This window comes from Dermatophagoides pteronyssinus, unplaced genomic scaffold (genome assembly GCF_027571235.1).
Source record: "Dermatophagoides pteronyssinus isolate colony J.1.1.1.1 unplaced genomic scaffold, Derpt_VIB-CSIC_2022.12 sq0005, whole genome shotgun sequence".
NCBI classification, from domain to species: Eukaryota; Metazoa; Arthropoda; class Arachnida; order Sarcoptiformes; family Pyroglyphidae; genus Dermatophagoides; species Dermatophagoides pteronyssinus.
In genome coordinates, this window is record NW_027461529.1 from 1,911,525 (window position 1) to 1,932,944 (window position 21,420).

Genomic DNA, 21,420 nt, shown 5'->3' on the forward strand with positions numbered 1-21,420 from the left:
AAATAGATTAATTGAATATGTTGATTGAGTAATTTTTTTTCGCAAATAAATACCTGAAATACTTGTAAAATTAATTGTTCATAATTACTATAATGTTCACGTAATAAACGTTCTTCAGATAATGAATATCTAGCATCATGTGTTATAACATCGATTGGTCCTTTTTCAATTTGATGTTTAATTGCCGAAAATAACATAAACAATTGTGAACCAGCATAATTTTTCATATAATCATACATAGTTAATGCTAACCAATTTGTAAGCATTTTTTCCACAACAGATTCAGTACGACGTAACATTAATTGTGGATATTTTGATGTAACAGATTTTTCAACTAATTGTAATAATAATGTACGTAAAACATCGGTTGCATATTCCATACGTTCCATTAGTATGACCATCAATAATGATGCAACATTTACACTGTTTGAGAAAAAAAAATTGAAACAAAACAAATAATGAGAATATAATAAAGAAATCCAAAAAAAAATAAAATAAACATACCGATCACGAATATTGAATGATGGTGAATTTTCCAATGTATTTAGGAAACAAATCAAAAATGATTTATTATAAATTAATTGTTCAAATTGTGCCATTGCTAATTCATAGATATTATATGCACATGTAATATTTGATCCATTTGATTGACGTGGTCGTGGTTGAAATAATGGATGATCATCAACACCCGGAAAAAATACTTTCATTACATAATTACGATATTCCAATATTGGTACACCACAATTTTCAAGATCATTACTTAAATCGGTCATATCAGTTTGTAATTCGGCAAATGCTTGTTTACATTCAGACCGTACACTATTTTCTAATGTATCCATTTGCATTTGTATTCGTTTATATTCACGTTCAGCTAATAATGATTTATGTCTCATAAATACAAATGATACTAATACAAATACGATCAATACTAATGAAAATATAACAATCAAACCGATTGTAACCAATGATAATTCATAACCTTTTGCTGAATCATAACGAAGATAACCAATTTCATAACGTAAATTATTTCCAATTCGTACAACAACTAATGGTAAATAAATAGCTGTACGACGACCAAATTCATCTGTAGGTTCGGGTTGTGTTTCCGGTGGTATACAAACAATTTGATTTGGTGCTAATGATGTTAGATTACATGGTCGATTACCAATTGTAACATTGATTTCTGATTCACTTGTTGCTAATCGTAAATTTTCACCTTCAATTACTAATGAATCTCCTTTATAATCTTTGATACCTTCTTCGAATGAAAATGCTTTTGGATCTGGTACATAAATTAGATCTGAATGAATAGTAGAATAATTGACTGATAAATCACGAACACTCATCACCCAATCCATAATAAATCCAATACGGAAACTAATTTTTTCAAATGTTGATAAATGATCATTTATATTACCAGTAAATGATGATGATGATGATGATGATGATGGTGCCGACCGTAATGATTGTGAATCAATCTGTTCTCTATAGATAATATCAACAAGTTCAGCATTGACTGGTGGTGAAGGACATATCATTTGTGATGATGATACAACTTCACATACAGTATCATTGATAAATAAACCATCTACACTGAATATAGCAAGACGAGGTTGTTGAATTACATCAAAATTTGTACCGATAACGGTTACTGAACGACCACCAGATACATAACTTTTAAGTGGATAGATACGCATAATTGTTGGATCAGGTACATAACGAAATCGACTAGGTAAAGTAAGTGTTGCATTATCGATTTTGATATAAAGTTTATCAACTTCATAACTAGCATATTTACTTGCCGTTGTACGGCAACTAATCTGTGTTGATGAAACAAGCATTTTATCCACAATACATGGATATTCATCCAGATAAACTTCTAATGATGTACCAATACTAAGATTATTTCCCGTTATATAGATACGCGTACCACCGGATTGTGGACCACTATTTGGTGATGCAGCCAATACTTCAGGAACGGCATAAAGAAATTTATCACGAGCCGTTGTAAAACCGGCACGATTACCAACAACAACATCGGCCCAAAAATGTGTTTGTACTGGTTGAGTAATACAGGTAAATTGAACTGATATGGTAAAATTTTCCACATGACAAGGATAACCACCGATAAGAATTTTGTCACGAATTTCATCAATATTAACACCAAGATTACTACCTTCAACAGTAACTACTGTACCACCTTGAACTGGTCCAGATAATGGATGTATAAGATCTATACGTGGTGGTGGACAAATCATTGATCGTTGTTCATTACATTGTTCAACATGTGAACATTGTGAACCACACCAAGCACAATCATATATTCGATCTAAATTTAAACATATTGAACAATCGGCACGATCATTATGGCTACCAAGATATTGACATTTATATAATGTAATATTAATACGATCAATAAATTGAACTTTATTCCAAACGGCCGTTACGGTTGCAATTGATGTAGCATTATCATTATCATATGAAAATTTAGTTGATGCACATACAATATGACCATTACTAATACGAGCTGAAACATAACTTTGAATATTTTCAATTTGAATCAAACAGCCAAACATAACATTTTCAAATGCTAAATTCTGTACAGGTAATGATATTTCACGTGCTACACCATTCGGCAATATTATATCCATCATTTGTTTTGTTGTAAAATTAAAACTAGGACATTCATTACGATGACGTACAACATTTGATTGTTGTTGTTGTTGTTGTAAACGATAAGTAGATTTAGACACACGGCTAGAATAATTGCCATTTGATTGAAAATTTCTTCCACATAGATAGCCTGATGATACGCAACGATTCTCTTTGAAACACCATTGACATGACCAACGACTTTGAACACATCCAGTGCAACTGTTGTATGATGCAAAAACAAATAAACATTATCATCAATCAATCAACATGACAAAAAAAACTATGCATTGAACTATTACTTACGTTTTATAAAAATTACAATCATAGAAAATAAATTTTCGTTGAAGAAAATCTGTTCGCGTATCGGAAGGTCGTATGGCTAGATCGATTGAAACAAAATCCTGTTGTTCAGGTAATCGTGGTCGTAATGATACTGGTGGAGATTGACAAATGAGACCATTGGGCATTGATTCAGCTTGAATCGGTTCGTTTGATCCAAATACACATTGATAGCTAACATTTGCCGGTAAACGTGGCAATTGATTGATAATCAATTTAACTTTATCCAATGAATTTATTGGTAAAAATTCTGGATAAATTGATTGAAATTCTATACATTTAGATGAATCTACTGATAACCAACGTGATGATACTGATGTTCTGGTATCTAAACAATTTGAACGTAATGTACAGCTTTTCTGTAATGAACACCAACCACAATATGGATTTCGGGAATTTAAACACGAACGACAATTACCATAATGTGGACAATGTTCAATGGCAACTTTGGCAATCTATTAATGAAACAAAAAATTAGACAAACAAACATTATTGGATTTTAAATACAAATAAAAATAAACAACAATTCAACTATACATACCACATATGGAGAGGCAACAAATAAATATTTTCCACTATTATCCATAATCATATCGGGTAAAATTCTATGACCAGAATCAATATTAACTTGATCAAATTCTTCGGCTAAATCAGGACCCGAAATAAGTAGCTAAAATAATAATAATAACCAAATCAAATCAAAGTTAGTTGTAGTTTTAAAAATTTCAACAACAAAAAAAAACAAACAAAATTTTACCTTTTTAAGAAGGCCATCATGTGTACCAACAAACAAAACATTATAAACGGAACCGGTTGTTACCTGTCCTAATATCGATGTAAGTGTATGTTGTGAAAATGTTGCAGCAGCCATACGAACAATTGGTAAACTTCCATTGATTTTTAATGTTTCCGAACAGAATGATATTATATTATTAATACGCTATTTAAAAAAAAGAAAGAAGAGAGAGAATTATACATTTAGAAAAAGAAGAAAAAGAAAAAAAAATGATTAATAACATTGTAGAAATGTTCAAACAGAACCGAACAGAATATAGAAACAAAAAAAAACTATTACAATAATAATCGACGATGAAAGAAACTCTTTTTATCAATAACATTAATCTATTGTTTTTTTTTTTGTTTTGTTTCAATGTTATATTCTTTGTGTGTGTGTGTGTAAAAGATGTGATTAAATTCCATTAATCATCAATGTTGATTGAATAAAATGGTTATATGAAAAAAAACAATACCATATAATCCATACCGAAACGAACACCAAAAAACCAAAAAAAAACCATAGAAAAACAACAAAAACAACAACTATGTTTTTTTTGTATATGTTTAAAATATCATATCATATCATTGAAATCCGATCTATCATTTTTTATTATTCGTAAAACTATATATGGTTGACATAAATAATTAATTGAAAAAAAATAGATGATGATTATCATTATTGAATAATGGACTAACCAATCGGGAGTAAAAACAGAATATTCTCATGTGAATGAAGAATTCAAAATTTCAAAATTTCATTTCATTTTTGTTCACAGTTTTAAATTTCAAATTTTCAACCACCATCATCATCATCACCATCAAATGACAATTAATCAAATGAAAAAAAAATTCCATATTCGATTCGGGTAACAAACGCGTGCCATACACACACAGAATATGATGATGAATTGATAAAAAAGGCAGACAATATCAATTCAATGACAGTAAGTTTTACTGTTTTTTTTTTTTTTTTTTTTGTTTTGTTTAGTTTTTTTCTCCTTATTATTATTATTTATGATGTAATAATAGACTCTCACTTGCTTACGCTTTTTTTTCTCACTTCATAATGATGATGATCGAGTGATGCGCGTGCAAATAATAAAAAAATCACATGTGTCATGTATGGAGTGTTTGGAGCTTTTTGGAGTTGTGAAAAGAATATGGAATATGCAAACAATGAAACCTTTTTTTAGGTAATTTTAAAGATTTTTTTTTTATAATTGTTTGATGGTTTCAACCAAAAAAAAAGTTTTGTTGTTCACTTTCTGGATAGAAAAACGATGGAAAAATTTAACACTTACCTTAGCAGGACAATTAGGTATATTACCGGCAATATAATCCATATTACGTGTAGTAATCGAACCATTATAACACATATGAATATTTTGGGCAAATTTTTGTTCAATTTCTTGTAATGTATATATACAGATTGCTGATCTAGTATCCGGTGTACTAGTATGTTCAATAGCGGCTGAAAATGCACCAACAAACAATTTAGATCTTGGTTTTACTCGTAATGAATGTGCTAATTCATCACCAGCTTCAATAAGTGCAGCATCCTGTAACAATGAATATTGTTGACCATCTGCACCAATACATTCAACAGTAACTTCAGCATAAGTATTATATGTTGGATCAGATTGACATACACGTGCTAAACGTGAATGAAAACCCCATTCTTCTAATGCACGAAGATGTGATCGTTTCTGTACGGTAGCAAAATAAACAAAATCTGGTGTAGAAAATCCATAAATATAGTTGACAAGAAAATAATCTTTCATATGAATTTCAATATCAACTTTGGCCGTATCGGTGAATGATTTTTCAATAATCGATAAATATCTTTGACCGGATTCTAATGAACGTGATGAAATAGCCGGTACCATATCACGATATGGTCCTAAACGTGAATCAGTTACGGCAACATAAAGAACCGGTTGAATAATATTTCCATTATAACGAGATGGTCCAACAAAGGCAAGTGTAGAAGAATTTTCATCATTAGCCGCTACAGGTAATGGTATAAGCTCATCCGATTGTATTATAGCACCAAGACGATGTTTACGGCAAGCTCCTTGATGTACTGTACCACATACTAATAATGAATTACTATGCTCATCAACGACTAGAACTTTGTTGATATTATTTCGTAATTGTATGCTTGATTCATCAACACCTGAACAATCAGTTGGTGAACACAATGGTGAATCAGGAATTGGTCCAGTACGAACTGATTCCATAACAGTTAATGATGAATTTAATTGAAATAACCAATTTGTACCACCGGCATATAGATTGGCAGCATGATCCATAGCTAAATGTGTTATATTAATTGAATGATTACCGGTAGTATAGATTGATATTATCTGTGATTGGCTAGTATAGAGATCTAGGAAAATTATTATTATAGGATTAAAAAATGCAATTAAATTTTTCATTAATTAATTCATTCAATAATTAACCAATCGTATTTACCTTGACTACTGATTGATGAATGATTTGTTAAGCTTGTCATCGATTGTGATGATGATGATGATGATGATGATGATGAAGATGCCGTAGCCGTCGAAGAAGACGAAGATGATGTACCATGATGATCCAATGATAATGTTGTTGTTATGATCAACGATAAACAAATAAATAATAACATTATCGATGCAAGGCACGATGATTGAAAAAATTTCAATAATGATAATGAAGTAAAACAATGAATAAATGAACAATTATTACTATTATTATTTATAATAAAATTTGATGATAAAAATAAATTTTTCCGTCTATGTCGATGTCGAATGTGAATAAGATTTTGATCACAATTTTGATTTAATAAGGTTGTATTTGTTGTTGTTGTTGTTGTTGATTTAATCAATTGGCACCGTTTATTATTATTATGATGATCATTATTATTTGATGGCCAAAATAATGACCATTTCGATATTGATGATAATCGTAATGTTAAAGATGGTAATGGATGATGAGGCCAATGATTATGATCTGAATCAATTATTTTATGATCGCCCATAATTTTTTAATATATTTTTTATTTTTATATATTTTTATTAAATTATTATCGTTGTAGTTTTGTTTTCTTGCTTATTATTGATTATAAACAATTTTTAGGCTGCATTTTCACTATGATTCAAATGGAAGAAAAAGAAAAAGAAACATCGAAATTAATATTACTCACAATATTATTATTGATCACTAGAAAAAAATCGAAATAAAAAACTAATCATTATTGATTGGACCCAAGTAAAATAAAAAAAATTATCGACAAGTTTAATCCTTGATTATAAATGAATCAAACAAGGGAGGTAAACTTGTTGCATCAAGCTCTAGCCAAACAACCAGAACCAAACAAAACTATGTAACTAATATTAATCCCTTTTTTTAGAAAAAAAAATAATAAAAAAATTATCACCACCATATCGTCATTAACAACATAGATGATAAATGAATATTTTTTTTTGTTCGGGTAACAAAATGGGAAAAAAATCGATTCATCATCATCATCATCATCATTGTGTGAATCGGAAAACTTGATTACCGGGAAAAAAAAGAAAAGAATGAGAGGAAGCAAGCAAAAGAAAAAAAATGCGATCTTCTAGGGATCAATATATTCAGTTTTAGGCTTTTTCCCTAATAATAACAATAATTATTATTTGCCCTTCACCAAATTCACCAATATCATCATCATCATCATCATAATCATTATCCGATTGATATGTGAAATGACAAAAAATGTATGGAACGAAGAAGACAACGAAGAAGAAAAAAATCAATGATGGAATTTTGGTGTTGAAGTGAAGAAAAATAAAAATAACTTTTGGAATATTCTTCACGCCAAAGAAATAAAAAATTGTGAAATTTAAAAAAAAAAAAAAAGAATAACTATTATTACCCAAGTATGGCGATAATGATGGTGGTAGTGATGTGAATATAGTGATGATTTGTTCAAAGTGTGTGTGTGTGTCGAGGAAAAAATCGAAATAAAAAAAAATCAAAAAATGAAATAAGATTCCAAATGGAAACCCACATGGAAAAAAAGATGGGAAAACGAAACGGAATTTATTCCATGTCAGGAACTACTGAATGAATGTTGAAAAAAAATGATGATGATGATAATGATGCTATTTAGATGCCATCACATACACTAAACAAAACTGAAAAAAACCAAACAGTAACGTAAATAGATAAAATAAAAACGTAAAACTCAAACAACGACAAATGATTCTTCTTTTGGTTTGACAATAATAATAATAATAATAAGCAACGAATGAAATGATCATCATCATCATCATGATGATGATGATCATGAAATACGATTTAAAAAAAAACTTTCCTGAAAACATGAATCTCAATCATTCTGATTTGTGATTTAAAACAATATTGTTTTTGTTTTTTTACTTTTTTTTACTTCCAATCATTGTTTTTTCTCTATCATTGCTTATATTCCATATATACAATCTTTATTCGAAATCAGAATTGCGTGCATTCAATCGAATATAAATATGGGGCCAATCAACCGAGATTCTGTAAGAATAATAAAAACCAAAATTCTTTTCTCTTTCTTTCTCTGAAGAAAATGTTAAATTCTGTTGTTGTTGTTGTTTTATTTCAAATTGATTTTGTCTGCCTTATTTTTTTCCGACTGTTTCTAGATATTTTTTGCATTACAGATTTATTATGATGATGCAAGACCGAAGAAAACTAAAGAAAAAAAAGATTTCTAAAAGTATTTTATTTTAAGAAAGTATTTTTTTTCATTTAGAATTTTTCGTTTTTTTTCACTTATTTACTAAAAAAAAGAAAAATTAATAAATTTTTGTTGATTACGTCATCATGGATGTTCCACTATCATCATCACTTGGGACCACTCTTTGGTATGTCATTATTGCATTCTATTAGAATGCAGGGAGAGAGTGGGAGAGTGAGAGAGATGGATAGATACATATTTTCAATATGAAGAAAATTTTGAACCAAAAAAAAAAAAAATGAAAATATAAGAAAATTAAAATGGAACCATCATCATTATCATCATCCTCATCATAAGCATCATCAGGAAATCAATGTCTTTTGCGTGTATCTAATGAAGAGAGAGAGAGAGAGAGAGAGAGAGAGAGAGAGAGAGAGAGAGAGAGAGAGAGAGAGAGAGAGAGAGAGAGAGAGAGAGAGAGAGAGAGAGAGAGAGAGAGAGAGAGAGAGAGAGAGAGAGAGAGAGAGAGAGAGAGAGAGAGAGAGAGAGAGAGAGAGAGAGAGAGAGAGAGAAACTAAATTGATGTTGATAATCATATTGAAAAATAAAAAAAATAAAAAAGTAAAAGTTTCATCGAAAGTAACAGAAAAAAATCTCTTTATATATCGATAATAAGAAAATTTCTATATACTTTACTTTATAAGGACACACACATACATTAATTTTGTGAACATTTTTTTTTTGACAAAAAAAAATCGAAACTTTCAAATAAAAAAAAAAAAGAAGAAATTTCTGATCGAAAATAATAACCCAAAGGACCTGAAAAAAAATGAATGTTGTCCCAATATCTGATGATGATGATGGCCAATGATGATGCAAAATGTTGTTGTTGTTGATGTTCATTACTACCCTGCCATAAAGATTCATTAAAACTGAATAACATATTTTTTTTGATATTATTATTATTTCCAATATCAATTAACAGAATCGATTGAAAATTAGGCAATAATCATTTATGGTTTGTTTGTTTGTAATGAGTAATGTAAGTGTAATTGGGAATTGTCGAAAAAAAACATCAAAAAGAATCGATTATTATTGGGGAAAAAAGTATTAAGTATTTGAAATTTCCAGATGGATCAAATTGATTATTTGACCAGGATTTAAGATGGAAATCAGTCTGTTCTTATCCCTTTTTGGTTTGTTTTTTGGTTCTTCTTCGAAGAAAAACCTTAAAACTTGAAGGAATTTAAATTGGAAAAAACTGCATTTTTTTCTGGTCATTTTAAATGACCATCACAGATGAAAGAGACAACCCGAATATCAAACTAGCAAACCAACCAGCCAAACAACCAATGAGAATAAAATTAAAGCAAATGATGCAAACGAATTGTGTGTGTGTGTGTGTGGATCATAATAATAATAAATTTTTTTTTGTTGCTGCTTGTTTGTAATGTCGCCAAAATGAAAATGACGAACCAATAATAAAGTAAAAATACAGTAAGTGAACGAATAAGTGAAAATAGTCATCCATCGTATATCATAGTCAAATGTCATGCTTTCTTTTCATTTCATTTCATTTCGTAGTTTCACAAAAACAACAACAACAAAAACACGATAAACTTTGATTGAGCAAAAGAAGGAAGGGAATACACGGGAGAAAAAGAAGAAGAAAAAAAACGAAAAAGGCAATGATAATAAATTAAAATTAAATTGGTTTCCATGCAAATTAATTTTATTTTTATTTCACATTTCAACTTTTGGATATTTTTTTTTTGTTCCTCTTTTCTATTTTAACAATCTGACACACACACGCAAAACAAAACTGAATGGAATTTTCATTTTAGGTTGGTGTCCAGTCGTCATGGTGGTTGAGTGATTGTTTTTTTTTTTTTTTTTTTTTTTTTTTTTTTTTTTTGGTTTGGTTTGGGTTAGATTTTGGGTTAGGTTGACATATTGAAAAGAAAGAAACAATTGAAAATTATACTACTATCATCATCATACTGGGTGATACTTTTTTCATTTACAATCAGAATTTATTTTAGAAGAGATTTATTGTTCATTTTGGATTTCAAAAAAAAAACCAAAAAAAAACTATTTTTACCTAAAACACTCATATATGATGAACTTAGAAATAATTTTGTTGTTGGTCCATTTTAACCAAATTACATCGATTCACCAGAAAAAAATAAACATAACAAGGTTATATGTAAAAACCAAAATTCAACCGATATCCGAAAAAAACATCAGTGATGTGTGCAAAAGAGAGGTAATCGAAAAGAAATGAATGGCGTCATGGTGTATCACACCCACACACACACATTAAGGGGAAATGAAAAATCCATTCCTCTTAAACGACATTTACAACATCATAAATTATGTTTGTAAAGAAAAAAACAAACAAACAACAAAATAATGATGCTACTCATGTAGTAATAGTCGTCATCGTCATCATCATCATTTGTACAATTTGACCACTAGCGCTTATCAACCACCAAACAACAAACAAACCAATGTTTAAAACACAATACTGATTGATAATGAATAATAAAATACAAACAAATTCTGGAATCGAATCATAACGAATTCAAAAAAAAAGAAAAGAAAAAATCAATAGAAAATAAAGGGTTATTATCCCATGTTATATAATGATGATGATGATAAAAATGATAATGATTTTTCCATTTCAATTTTAATCAAATTCCAACAACAACAACAACAAAAAAAAATTGGTATAATCGAATAGGATTCTATGTTTATTATGGGTTTTTTTTCAAATATCATTTCATGATGATCATCATAAAATGTTTTTTGTTGTTGTTGTTTTTGGTCGAAAAATTCAAACAAACAAACAAAAAACGAAAACAAATTCAAATGCAAATGTAAAACGATAATAAAATACCGAAAGCCAACAACAACGAAAAAAAAAAACATTAAAAACCTCAGCCGGAGAAAATCGTAATAATAAAAAAATTCGGGATTGTCATATAAAATGTTGTTTTGGTTAATTAAAAACGATGATGATGATGAAAAAACGATGAGCCAGAAAATTGAAAAAGAAGAAGAAGAAGATGAAAAAACTTTTAATTTGTCAATTTTATTACAGAATGAATAATGATTGTCATATACGACGATGAATGAATGAATGAAGAATGAAGAAGAATGATGGCTATATAAATATTCTCTTTCTCTCTCTCATTGGGTATACTTTTCACATTTTATATTGGCCAGTATTTTTGGTCAAGAATGATTGTTTTCTTTTAAATTTTCCCATGAATGTTTTTTTTGGATCTTTTTTTTGGGGGGTATGAAAACAAAACAAAAACTTGAAATTCATTCAATTTGGATTTTCGTTCGTTTGTTTGTTTGTTGCAAGAACATTGAAAAAAAACAATCAAAACAAAAAGATGAAGAAAAAGTCATTTTTTATTGTCAAACATTAAGCACAAGAAACAACAACAAAATATGAGAATATTTTTTCGGTTGTTGCTTGTTTGATGATGATGATGACAATAATCAGTGATGATTCTATAATCCATTCATTTTATTTTATCTAGATAAAATGATTATATTAGATTAGATACTTGAACAAATGAAAAAATGAAAATAAGTAGCCCAAGCAAGCATCATTGACCAATGTTTTGTTTTTTTTTGGCCATTTGACAAAAATAAAAACCGTAAAAAAAAGCAAAACCGGCTAAAGAAATTGGATACGATTTTTTTCCCATTCGTTATTGTTCATCCGCATCATCCACATCATCATCATCATCGTTTTGTTATTCAAAAGCAAAATAAATAAGTCTGAAAAAAACAACAACAGTAAAAAGAAAATTTCTTTTCCCCCTTCTCTACACTATTTCGTTTCTATCCATATATAATTTGATTGGAGAATCAAATTTCAGTATAATAAGTATATCAGAATTCAAGAAATGACCAAGTTCTATATATAAGATGGACACAATGAAAATAAAGAATTTCAAATCAAAAAAAAAAAAATTCATTGAAGTGGATTTATTCTTCTTATTCTTTATCCAATACATACATTGAATGATTCAAATGTGAACAACAACAATAACAACAAAACTTGATCGTTTAAATTCGATTACTTTTGTCCAGCATACAAAAAAAAATCATTTCACACAACCAAATAACAAACATAGTGAAGAGAAAAAAAAAGTCCAAAAGTCATAATCATTTCGATTCGATTCGATTGAATAATAATAAAAATAAAAAAATTCTGTGAATTGATGATTGAAAATTCAAATTTCTTTAGTGAAATCGAAATTCTATTTTCCAAAAATGAAGATGATCCAAGTGGGAAGAATGAGAGAGATGGGGAGAGAGAGAAGAATGAAAATGAAGAAGAAAGAAAAAAATTATGCGAAACAGGCGGAATATGCCAACCATTGATGAAACGAACGAGTGAGAGAGAGAGAGAGAAAAAAAAATGTAAATTTCATTTCATTTTTATCGCAATGAACCAAAAAAAAACGAAAGTTGATTTCATTTTTTTTTTCTTTTTTTAACGTTGATTTTCGATTCGATTAACTATTATCGTTTTTCAAGTGAAATTTATGCGAATCAAAGAGAAAAAAAAAGTGAATAAAGAAATATGGAGAGAGAGAGAAAAAAAATGAGGAAAAGAATTGTAAGAAAATCCAATTTAAAATCTTGTATATGTGTGTGATATGTTTATATCAATGAAATGATATTTCATTGAGATTCATCATTTAAATATACCATCTGTAGTTTGGTTAGAAAAAAAGATACACCCTTATAAACTAACTAACAAAACATAGCAAAAAAAACTAAACTAAACCAAAATCAGATCCCAATAGAATTATCTTGCTTTATCTCTGTTGTTGCTTCAAAATAATGTTATGGTCAACAATAACAACCGAAAACAACCGACAACGTTTGTGCAACAAGATAGATAGCCAACTGACCAACCAAGTACAGAATTCAGAAAAAAAGAACAGCAGCAACAACATAGTGAACATTTATTTTTTTTTTTTGTTTGTTGATGAAATTCCCAATACGATTGTACATTTGTGAAAATGATTTTGTTTTTCTGTTTTGTTTTGTTTTGTTTGGCTTCAGCAACAAACATATTCCATTCATTCAAGAAATTTTTGTACAAAAGTTGGTGTGAAAGTTGATGGTTTGCTGAAGAAACCGAACAAATACCGGGTTATATTTGTCTTTTTGGTACCAAAATAAAAAAAAAAACAATTTTGTAATCTGAGTGGAAATAGCCGGAGATTGTTATTAATAAAAAAAGGTTGTTTTTTTTTCTCTCTCTCTGATGATTAATGTTGTTTACAGTAATTCAATATAATGAATTAGATATAATTAATATTGCTGTTGTTTTTTTTGCTACTATGATGATGATGATGATGACCAATGGTTGAGTGAACTGAGTGGATTTTGTTTTTTGTTTTCCTACTCTTTCTTTTATAATAGACTCAGAAAGTGAGAATATAAGAATATTCTGTGTTCAAATTGGTCGATTTTTTTTTGAATAGTGTCGTTGTTATTGATTCTTGTAATTATTTTAGCTGAATAGACAAAAAAAAATTATAAATGACAACATCAACAACAACAACTAAAAATCTTTTGTAAAACAATGGAATAACTGTTGTTCCTGTTGTTATTTCTAAATACAATTTCGATTTTCTAACAGAAAGAAAAGAATTTCAAATAACCCCTTTCAGTGGACAGTTTTATCAGCCTAAACAAATCAACAACAACAAAAACAAAATGTTCAATTTTGTGGTTGAAATTGAAATCTATTGACTGTCTCTATTACTCTTTTTTTTCATCTTAATATTCATTACAGAGGAAAAAAAAAGTAATGTTGCTTGTATCATCCAAAGCAATCCAAAACTGGAATTTAATTTAATGTCGAGTAGCGAAAAAACCAACCAAACAAACAAATTTGGATAGATCTAAACAAACAGAAAAACAAGAAGAAGAAGAAGAAAAAGAAAAAGGGTTCCAGAATGTCGAAAAAAAGACAACAAAATAAAATTCATGGCGCATGTGATCCACCATCACCATCATCATCATTCACATCCACATCCACATCATCATCAATGAACTGAAAAAAAATAACCCAGAGAAAGAAAAAAAATGAAATGTCAGTATCAGCAAGAAAAAAAATATGAGAAAATTCAACATTAAACCACCCAGTCAAAGAAGCAAAACAAAAAAAAATCAACTTCCAACACTACCCTACGACTATTTTGATCTTATATTACACACATAGACACAAACAGAGTTGAAATGGTTGACAAAAAATAAAAATGATAATGATGATGATGATGTTATTGAGCCTTGTTGTTGTCTATTTCCATCCTCATACAATCATCATCTTCATATTTTTTTTTTTGACTCTCAATAATAATTTGATTAGCTCAATAAATAATGCAATATGTGTGTGTGTCTATGCCTATGGCGTATGGTTGTTTCATTTTTTTCCAGATCTGGTAAACAAAGAATAAAATCAAGAAAGAAAAAAATTTCCTACAATTCTTATCTTTATTGTTTTCGATATGAATTTAAGTATGGATGGCTATTCGATGGAGAAGCGGAAAATAAAACAGAAAAAAAAAGAAAATTGTGTCAGTATTTGTCTCTCGATTGTCGGCTATTGAAAATTCTTTATTTTGTGTGTGTGTGTGTGTGTGTGACTTTCAATTGTCCATTGTGAACACACTTGGACCATTTTTTTTTTTGTATTGGCTGTTTGGTTATAAGAATTTTTCGATTGTTTATTTGTGCCCCATAATAGATAAATATGAGAAGCCTTTCGATATTCGATTCAGTTTTTGGTTCAAAGTTAAAATCAAAAAAAACAAAAACGAAACAAAACAAAAAATCCTATGAATCTAATATTTCCTGGTTTTGGGTAAAGAAAGAAAATAAAAGTTATGTAAAAGTGAAAATAGTCGATAAATACCGGAAATATAGTCGATTCGATATCTTATTCATTTTCATTTTCAGACCCAAAAAACAACCTGAAAAATGAGAAAAAAAAATTATATATTCAAACATCATCAATAACCAAAAAAAAAAAAAGGATCAAGGTAGACTACAAACAAAAAAAAAAAATTTATTTAAATTTCAAAATTTGAAGTAGTGATACTATTCTGAATACATATGACCATATTGTGAAAACCTAAAAAATGCATCGATCATTTTGTCTTTGTCAACCAGTTTCAACAACAATGACAACAGAAGAAAAAAAATAATGGTTTCTTGAAATATTTAGTGGTACGAAAAAAAAATCAAATACATCATATACATTTGATAAAAACAAAAGAATATTCTTCAAAGAATGTTCAGTAGTTCAGCAATGAAAGAAAAACGGAGAAGAATTAATACAAATGATAAACACAGAGTAGAATGAATAACAGTGAATATAAAAATTTGGAGCAAAAAATCCAAATTGATTCAATTAAATTCACATTGAAAATGTTAATAATATTTTTGTGCTTATCAGCAGCAGCTCGATAAAAAGACAAACACCATTTTTTTTACTGATTTTTCAAATAAATATTCATTGAATGAGTAAGAGAATAAGATTGATAAATGAGAAATAAATAAATATCGTTTTCAATAAATAAAAAAACAAACAAACTAAAAAAAGCAAATCAAATTGATTTTTGGGATTTTTTTTTCTTCTTCCCTCTGAACAGCATCATCTAATAATAATTGGACATTGTTTAGTGTAATAGTGGCCGTTGGGTTCTCGATAAAAAAAAGAAACTGTGGAACACACTGGACAAATGGAAAAAAACATACAAGTAATTTTATCCGGCCAGCAAAAAGAAAATAGATATGAGAAATAAGGGTAGCCGAAACAAAAAATGATCAAATTTTTTTGATAAAAATGCACTGAAAAAGAGAGAGTAATAAATAAATTGAAAATAAATTATTATAAATGATTTTTCTATTAGCTTTATTAAGGTTTTCATTTTAGTTTTAGTTTTAGTTTTAGTGCTAAGCAAACGAGACAAACTGAAAATACCCTATTTTTTTACACATTTAATGTCCGGTCGGTCGGTCGGTCGATCGATCGATGGGGGTCGTTCAAATCAAACGGATCGAATATGATGTGATAGTGTGCTGTGTTTTGCTGTTATGAGAAATGTGATGAATGATAATGAAATTTGGGAATCTTCAACAAAAACAACAGACAAAAAAGAAAACAAATTGAAACAACGACAATATCGATGTTCATTGACGAAAAGAAACTGGCTTGAAAAAAACATCTTTAGATATTTAAAGAAAATGTTGATAATGGAAACCAATCAAACACATAAAGTCAATATTTTTTAATTTTCTGGATCAGATCCGACAAGCGAGCAAAAAAGAATTGTCAATTGTTATTATCATCGTCATCATATATGGAGGATCATAAAATTGATGATCCAAAATTTTTTTGACAATTTTTCAATTTGACCATTGACATAAGAGTATCCAATAAAATATTATCACCATCCAGAAGTGGAATGAGAAAAATACAAGAAATTTTGGAACAAATTATTTTTTTGTCGATAATTCTTATCACCAATAAACAACAACAACAACAACAACTCAACAACAACAACGATAAAAGAAGTTTTGAAAAATGAAGAACCATTCAGCAAACAAACAAACAAACAAATAAACTTCAAAAAGAAGAAAGAATTAATGAAATAAAATCCAAAAAAAAATTCAATTTTTTTTATATCCGAAATCGATTTTTGTTCGTTTCTAAGGATGAAAATAATCATTATCATCAATAAGCCATAATTTAATGATGATAATAGTGATGACCATTATCCGCATCGAATCATATTGAATTGAATCGTTTTTCTTTATCATTTTTTTTTCCTAAGATGATGATAATGATAACAACAAAAAAATCAATGATGACAGTGAAAATAACAACAACAACAACAACAACAGACTAAAATCATCAAATGAAATCAGTCAAATTGATTGATTGGTTTTATTTTTTTATTTTTTTATTCTTATCGTAATGAAGGGCCATATTTCAATCGGATCGAATGTTTTTTGTTGTTGCTGTTGTCTGTTGTCATTCAATATTATCAGAAAATAGAATTCAATAAATAAACTATGGTGATCTATGGTCATTGAAATGATGATATCTATTTTTTTTGGGGGGGAGTGTAGGATGGATATTCCCACAGTTACATTCATTAAATGAATTAAGAAGAAATCAAAACAAAAAACAAATTTGGAAGAGATCTTTTTTTTTTTATTTAAGAAAAAAAACAAACAAATCAATTTTGTAAATGCGTGTATTGTTAACTAACTAACTAAGTAACTTAAATAAACAACAACATCAAATTAATGTGACAAGTATCGTTGTTTTTTTCTGGGTCGTTTTTCGTAAAGTCACGATTCTTTGTTGTTGTTGTTGGAAACTTACCTCGATTTGATAAAGTTGTGTATGTGCTGCTCATCCAGTGTAGTACAATTCTTCAATGGTTATTCTTATCCAAATGTTTATTGTCATTATATTTTGTATGGAAATCAATTAGATTTAATACTGTTAGAAACGAAAAAAATAGAGACAGAAACAGAAATGATTAGTATAAAGTATCGATAGTATCGATAAATTTTTTTTTGTTTGTTGTTTGAATTTTTCATGAATTGTTTCATCATCATCATTATTATCATGGATTGTATATATACCACCATCATTATAAAATAATGATCATAAGATTAGCTAGCGGCCAACATAAATTATTCATTTAAATAGCAAACAAACAAACAAACAAAAATTGTGAATCCCATTTCAAATGATAATGTCTTGTTGTTGTTGTTTTTTTTTTTCTCTCTCTCTCTCTCTCTTGAATATCGTTTCAATAACCGCAACAAACAGTAAAAGGCCATAACCATCAATGATGATGATGATGATCCTGAAACCAAATGGCGGTACAATTTTCTTCGTTTTCGTTTTCCAAAAAGTCTTTCAATATCACATTACACAAACACACATACAGACAGAAAGGGTGTTAATTGAAAATTTATGCAAATCATCATCATCACCGTTATCTCTTTTTGGTTTCAACAAAAAAAAAAATTGATGCGGATAGTGAAAAAAAAACATCCACACAAAATAAATGTAAAAATAAAACTCTTTCAGAGATTCCATTTTCTTTTTTGATGATGATGAAGACACCGAAAGACAGCAAAAAAGAAAAAAAAAACAATAATCATTGTCGGTTAGCATCATGAACTCAAATGTGTGTATTTTCTATGCAGTAATGAAACAACAACAACAACAACAACAAAACCTTTCTTTTTTAGTTTTGTTTTTTTTTGCAACATTCATGATGATGATGATGTTTGGTTTCCACATCATCAATATCATCATCATCATCACAAACCACATTGAATTTTAGTAGGAAAAGAATGAAAGAAAGAAAGAATTTAGAAAAGAAAAAAACCGCATCCACTTTATTCAATTGTTTCTTATGAATGTAATGTTGTTGTTGTTGTTGATGATGCACCTTTATCAAACTATATTTTTTGGTATTGTTTGTGATGGGATTGTTTTGTTTTGTTTTGTTTTTTTTCATTGTCATCATCCGCATCATCATTGATCCATGATGATGTGAATGATGAATATATTTTTTGTTTAGTTAAAGAATAATGACAAGTATTGTTGTTCATCATCATCATCATCATCATCATCAACCAACCAACCAAAAAACCAAGAAGAAAATTTTAATAAGAATTTTATTCTCAAGTTTTTTTTGTTGTTGTTGATATTTTGAAGAATCCTAAGATTTTATCGCATTAGTTTTTTGTTTTGTTTCGGATAAACAAGCATCTAACTATTTTGTGTTTTGTTTTCTGTAATGTTTGAACATCTCAAGTGAATACATTCACCAAAACAATTGATTTCAGGAAACAAAAATAATATTGGCCAAAATGCATATTATAATCCTATAGGGCTATACAAGAGGTATGCAAGAGTGTTTTGAATGAATTTTTCATTTACAAAACAACATAATAATAATAATAATAATAAAGTTGTTGACATAGATATTTATTTACTGAAAGAAAAAAATCGTTGAGCCATGTTTGTAATGAAAGAAATGGAATTTTTTTCATTCTCTCTCTCTCTCTCCCTTATTATTAATTGTTTATTATATGGATAAACATCTTCATCATCTTCATGATGATCGCAATAACATGATATTATGCGTGTGTGTGTGTGTGCGACAAACACTAAACTATATTTGAAATAATAATAATGGATAATATTTATGTCGAGTTACCAGTCATATAAATGCTCTATATTTATAACCATTTTTTTTTATTTTGTTGTGTGTGTTTGAGATAAATTATTTATGAATAACAACAAAAAAACATACACACACACATTACTGATATGTTGGTTTCTGTGTAATAAATTTTTATTTCTACCGGGTTTTCATACCATATTTTTACCAAAAAAAAAAGGTAAAATTGAATTCAAGTAACCAGAAAACAGTTCACATCTCACCCGAATAACAACTACAACAACAACAAAAACAGCTAAATGTCAATCGATTATCGAGAAATTTTTGTGTCGATTTCTCTCTCTCTCTCTCTCTCTCTCTCTCTCGAATTATCACTAGATTTCACTGGAATTATATATAACATTCATTCATTCCATTCATTTTTTCAATCAATAATTAATTATTTTCAATGTTTCACATATAATAATGATGATAATAAATTGACAATTGGTTGTTTTTGGTTGATATATTTCAAAGAATTTTTGTCAATTTATTTATTAAAGAATTTTGTTGCCCTTGGAAACAATAATATAATATAGTTCTTCTTCATTATTCAGTATTTACAGTTTTTGAAATTCCAGAAGAACAACAAAAAAAACGGTTTTATACCAAAACAAACACACATGTAACCAAAAATGATAATCAAATGTGTGAATAATAATATCGATTTCAATATGACATTTGATGATGATGACATTTGTCAAATGAATTTTTCCGGTTCTGTTTCTTTTCTCTTTTTTGATTTTCTGACTAATACTAATAATAATAATGATTATGTGATATAAACAACAAATCAAACAACTAATGACAATCAAAGATGAAACTTTTTTTCTTTCTTGAAAATTATTATTTATTGAAATGATCAAGTTGGACGGACACTTATTCTCTCACAAACACACACACACACAAAATGATTGAATTTAGACACATACTTGAAACAACTTGATAAAAGTTTAAAAAAAAAGTTGACAAATCATATTTCATTCATCAAAAAAAAATCTTCCATCAAACTCATTCCGGATGATGTTTGCGAACAACATTGTCAGAAAATTTTTTTTTGTTGAAATATGTCAGATGATGATGATGATCAATCTGGAAAAAAAAATTTCCCAAAAATAAATTTGGTCAATCAAGATTTTTGTTTTTTTTTGTTTGGTTTAAAATATCAACACACTAAATCAATCAATCAATCAAATTGTTAAGTGCATTTGAGTTTAATGAACAAGTTTTAATGAATCTAGGAAAAACATAACAACAAAATTCATCAAAAAAAATTTACTCCTTTTATTCCATTACATTATTATTCATCAAAGAATCAAAGTTACTTTGTTCTGTTTCTGACTTAGATTCGTTCATTTGAACAACCCTGAAAAAACACTGAGAAATTTTTGACGATGACAAACTAGGAGACGAAAAAAATCCAAAGGAAAAATTCCCCAAGAAAACGAAAAAAAAAACGAAATCAAATTAAAATCCCAGATGATTACTGTCGATTTTTGTGTTTTTGCACAAAGACAATGTGGTAGATGTGGATGGCGCCCAAGAATATCGAAAGAAAAAGGAAATAGGAAAAAAAAACAAAAGCAAATTGAAATGATGCAATTGAACAACAAGCCAAGAAATGATGGAATTAATTACCAAAAAAAAACA

At 28.4% G+C, this 21,420-nt stretch overlaps 1 protein-coding gene across 2 annotated transcripts in view; it reads right to left on the bottom strand.

The window, feature by feature from the left end:
* LOC113789868 (plexin-B-like) overlaps window positions 1-21,420 on the bottom strand; it is a 54,901-nt gene that overhangs the window by 1,537 nt on the left and 31,944 nt on the right. The window contains exons 3-11 of one of the 2 annotated variants that reach the window (XM_075820027.1): window positions 17,907-18,026; window positions 15,426-15,483; window positions 6,247-6,903; window positions 5,073-6,160; window positions 3,752-3,934; window positions 3,536-3,664; window positions 2,959-3,449; window positions 505-2,874; window positions 54-423 (exon numbers count right to left, since the gene is read on the bottom strand). In XM_075820027.1, coding sequence (XP_075676142.1) covers window positions 54-423; window positions 505-2,874; window positions 2,959-3,449; window positions 3,536-3,664; window positions 3,752-3,934; window positions 5,073-6,160; window positions 6,247-6,793 — 5,178 coding nt within the window. In that variant the 5' untranslated portion in view covers window positions 6,794-6,903; window positions 15,426-15,483; window positions 17,907-18,026. The remainder of the gene's footprint in view (window positions 1-53; window positions 424-504; window positions 2,875-2,958; window positions 3,450-3,535; window positions 3,665-3,751; window positions 3,935-5,072; window positions 6,161-6,246; window positions 6,904-15,425; window positions 15,484-17,906; window positions 18,027-21,420) is intronic. The other variant, XM_075820025.1, reaches the window with a different exon arrangement.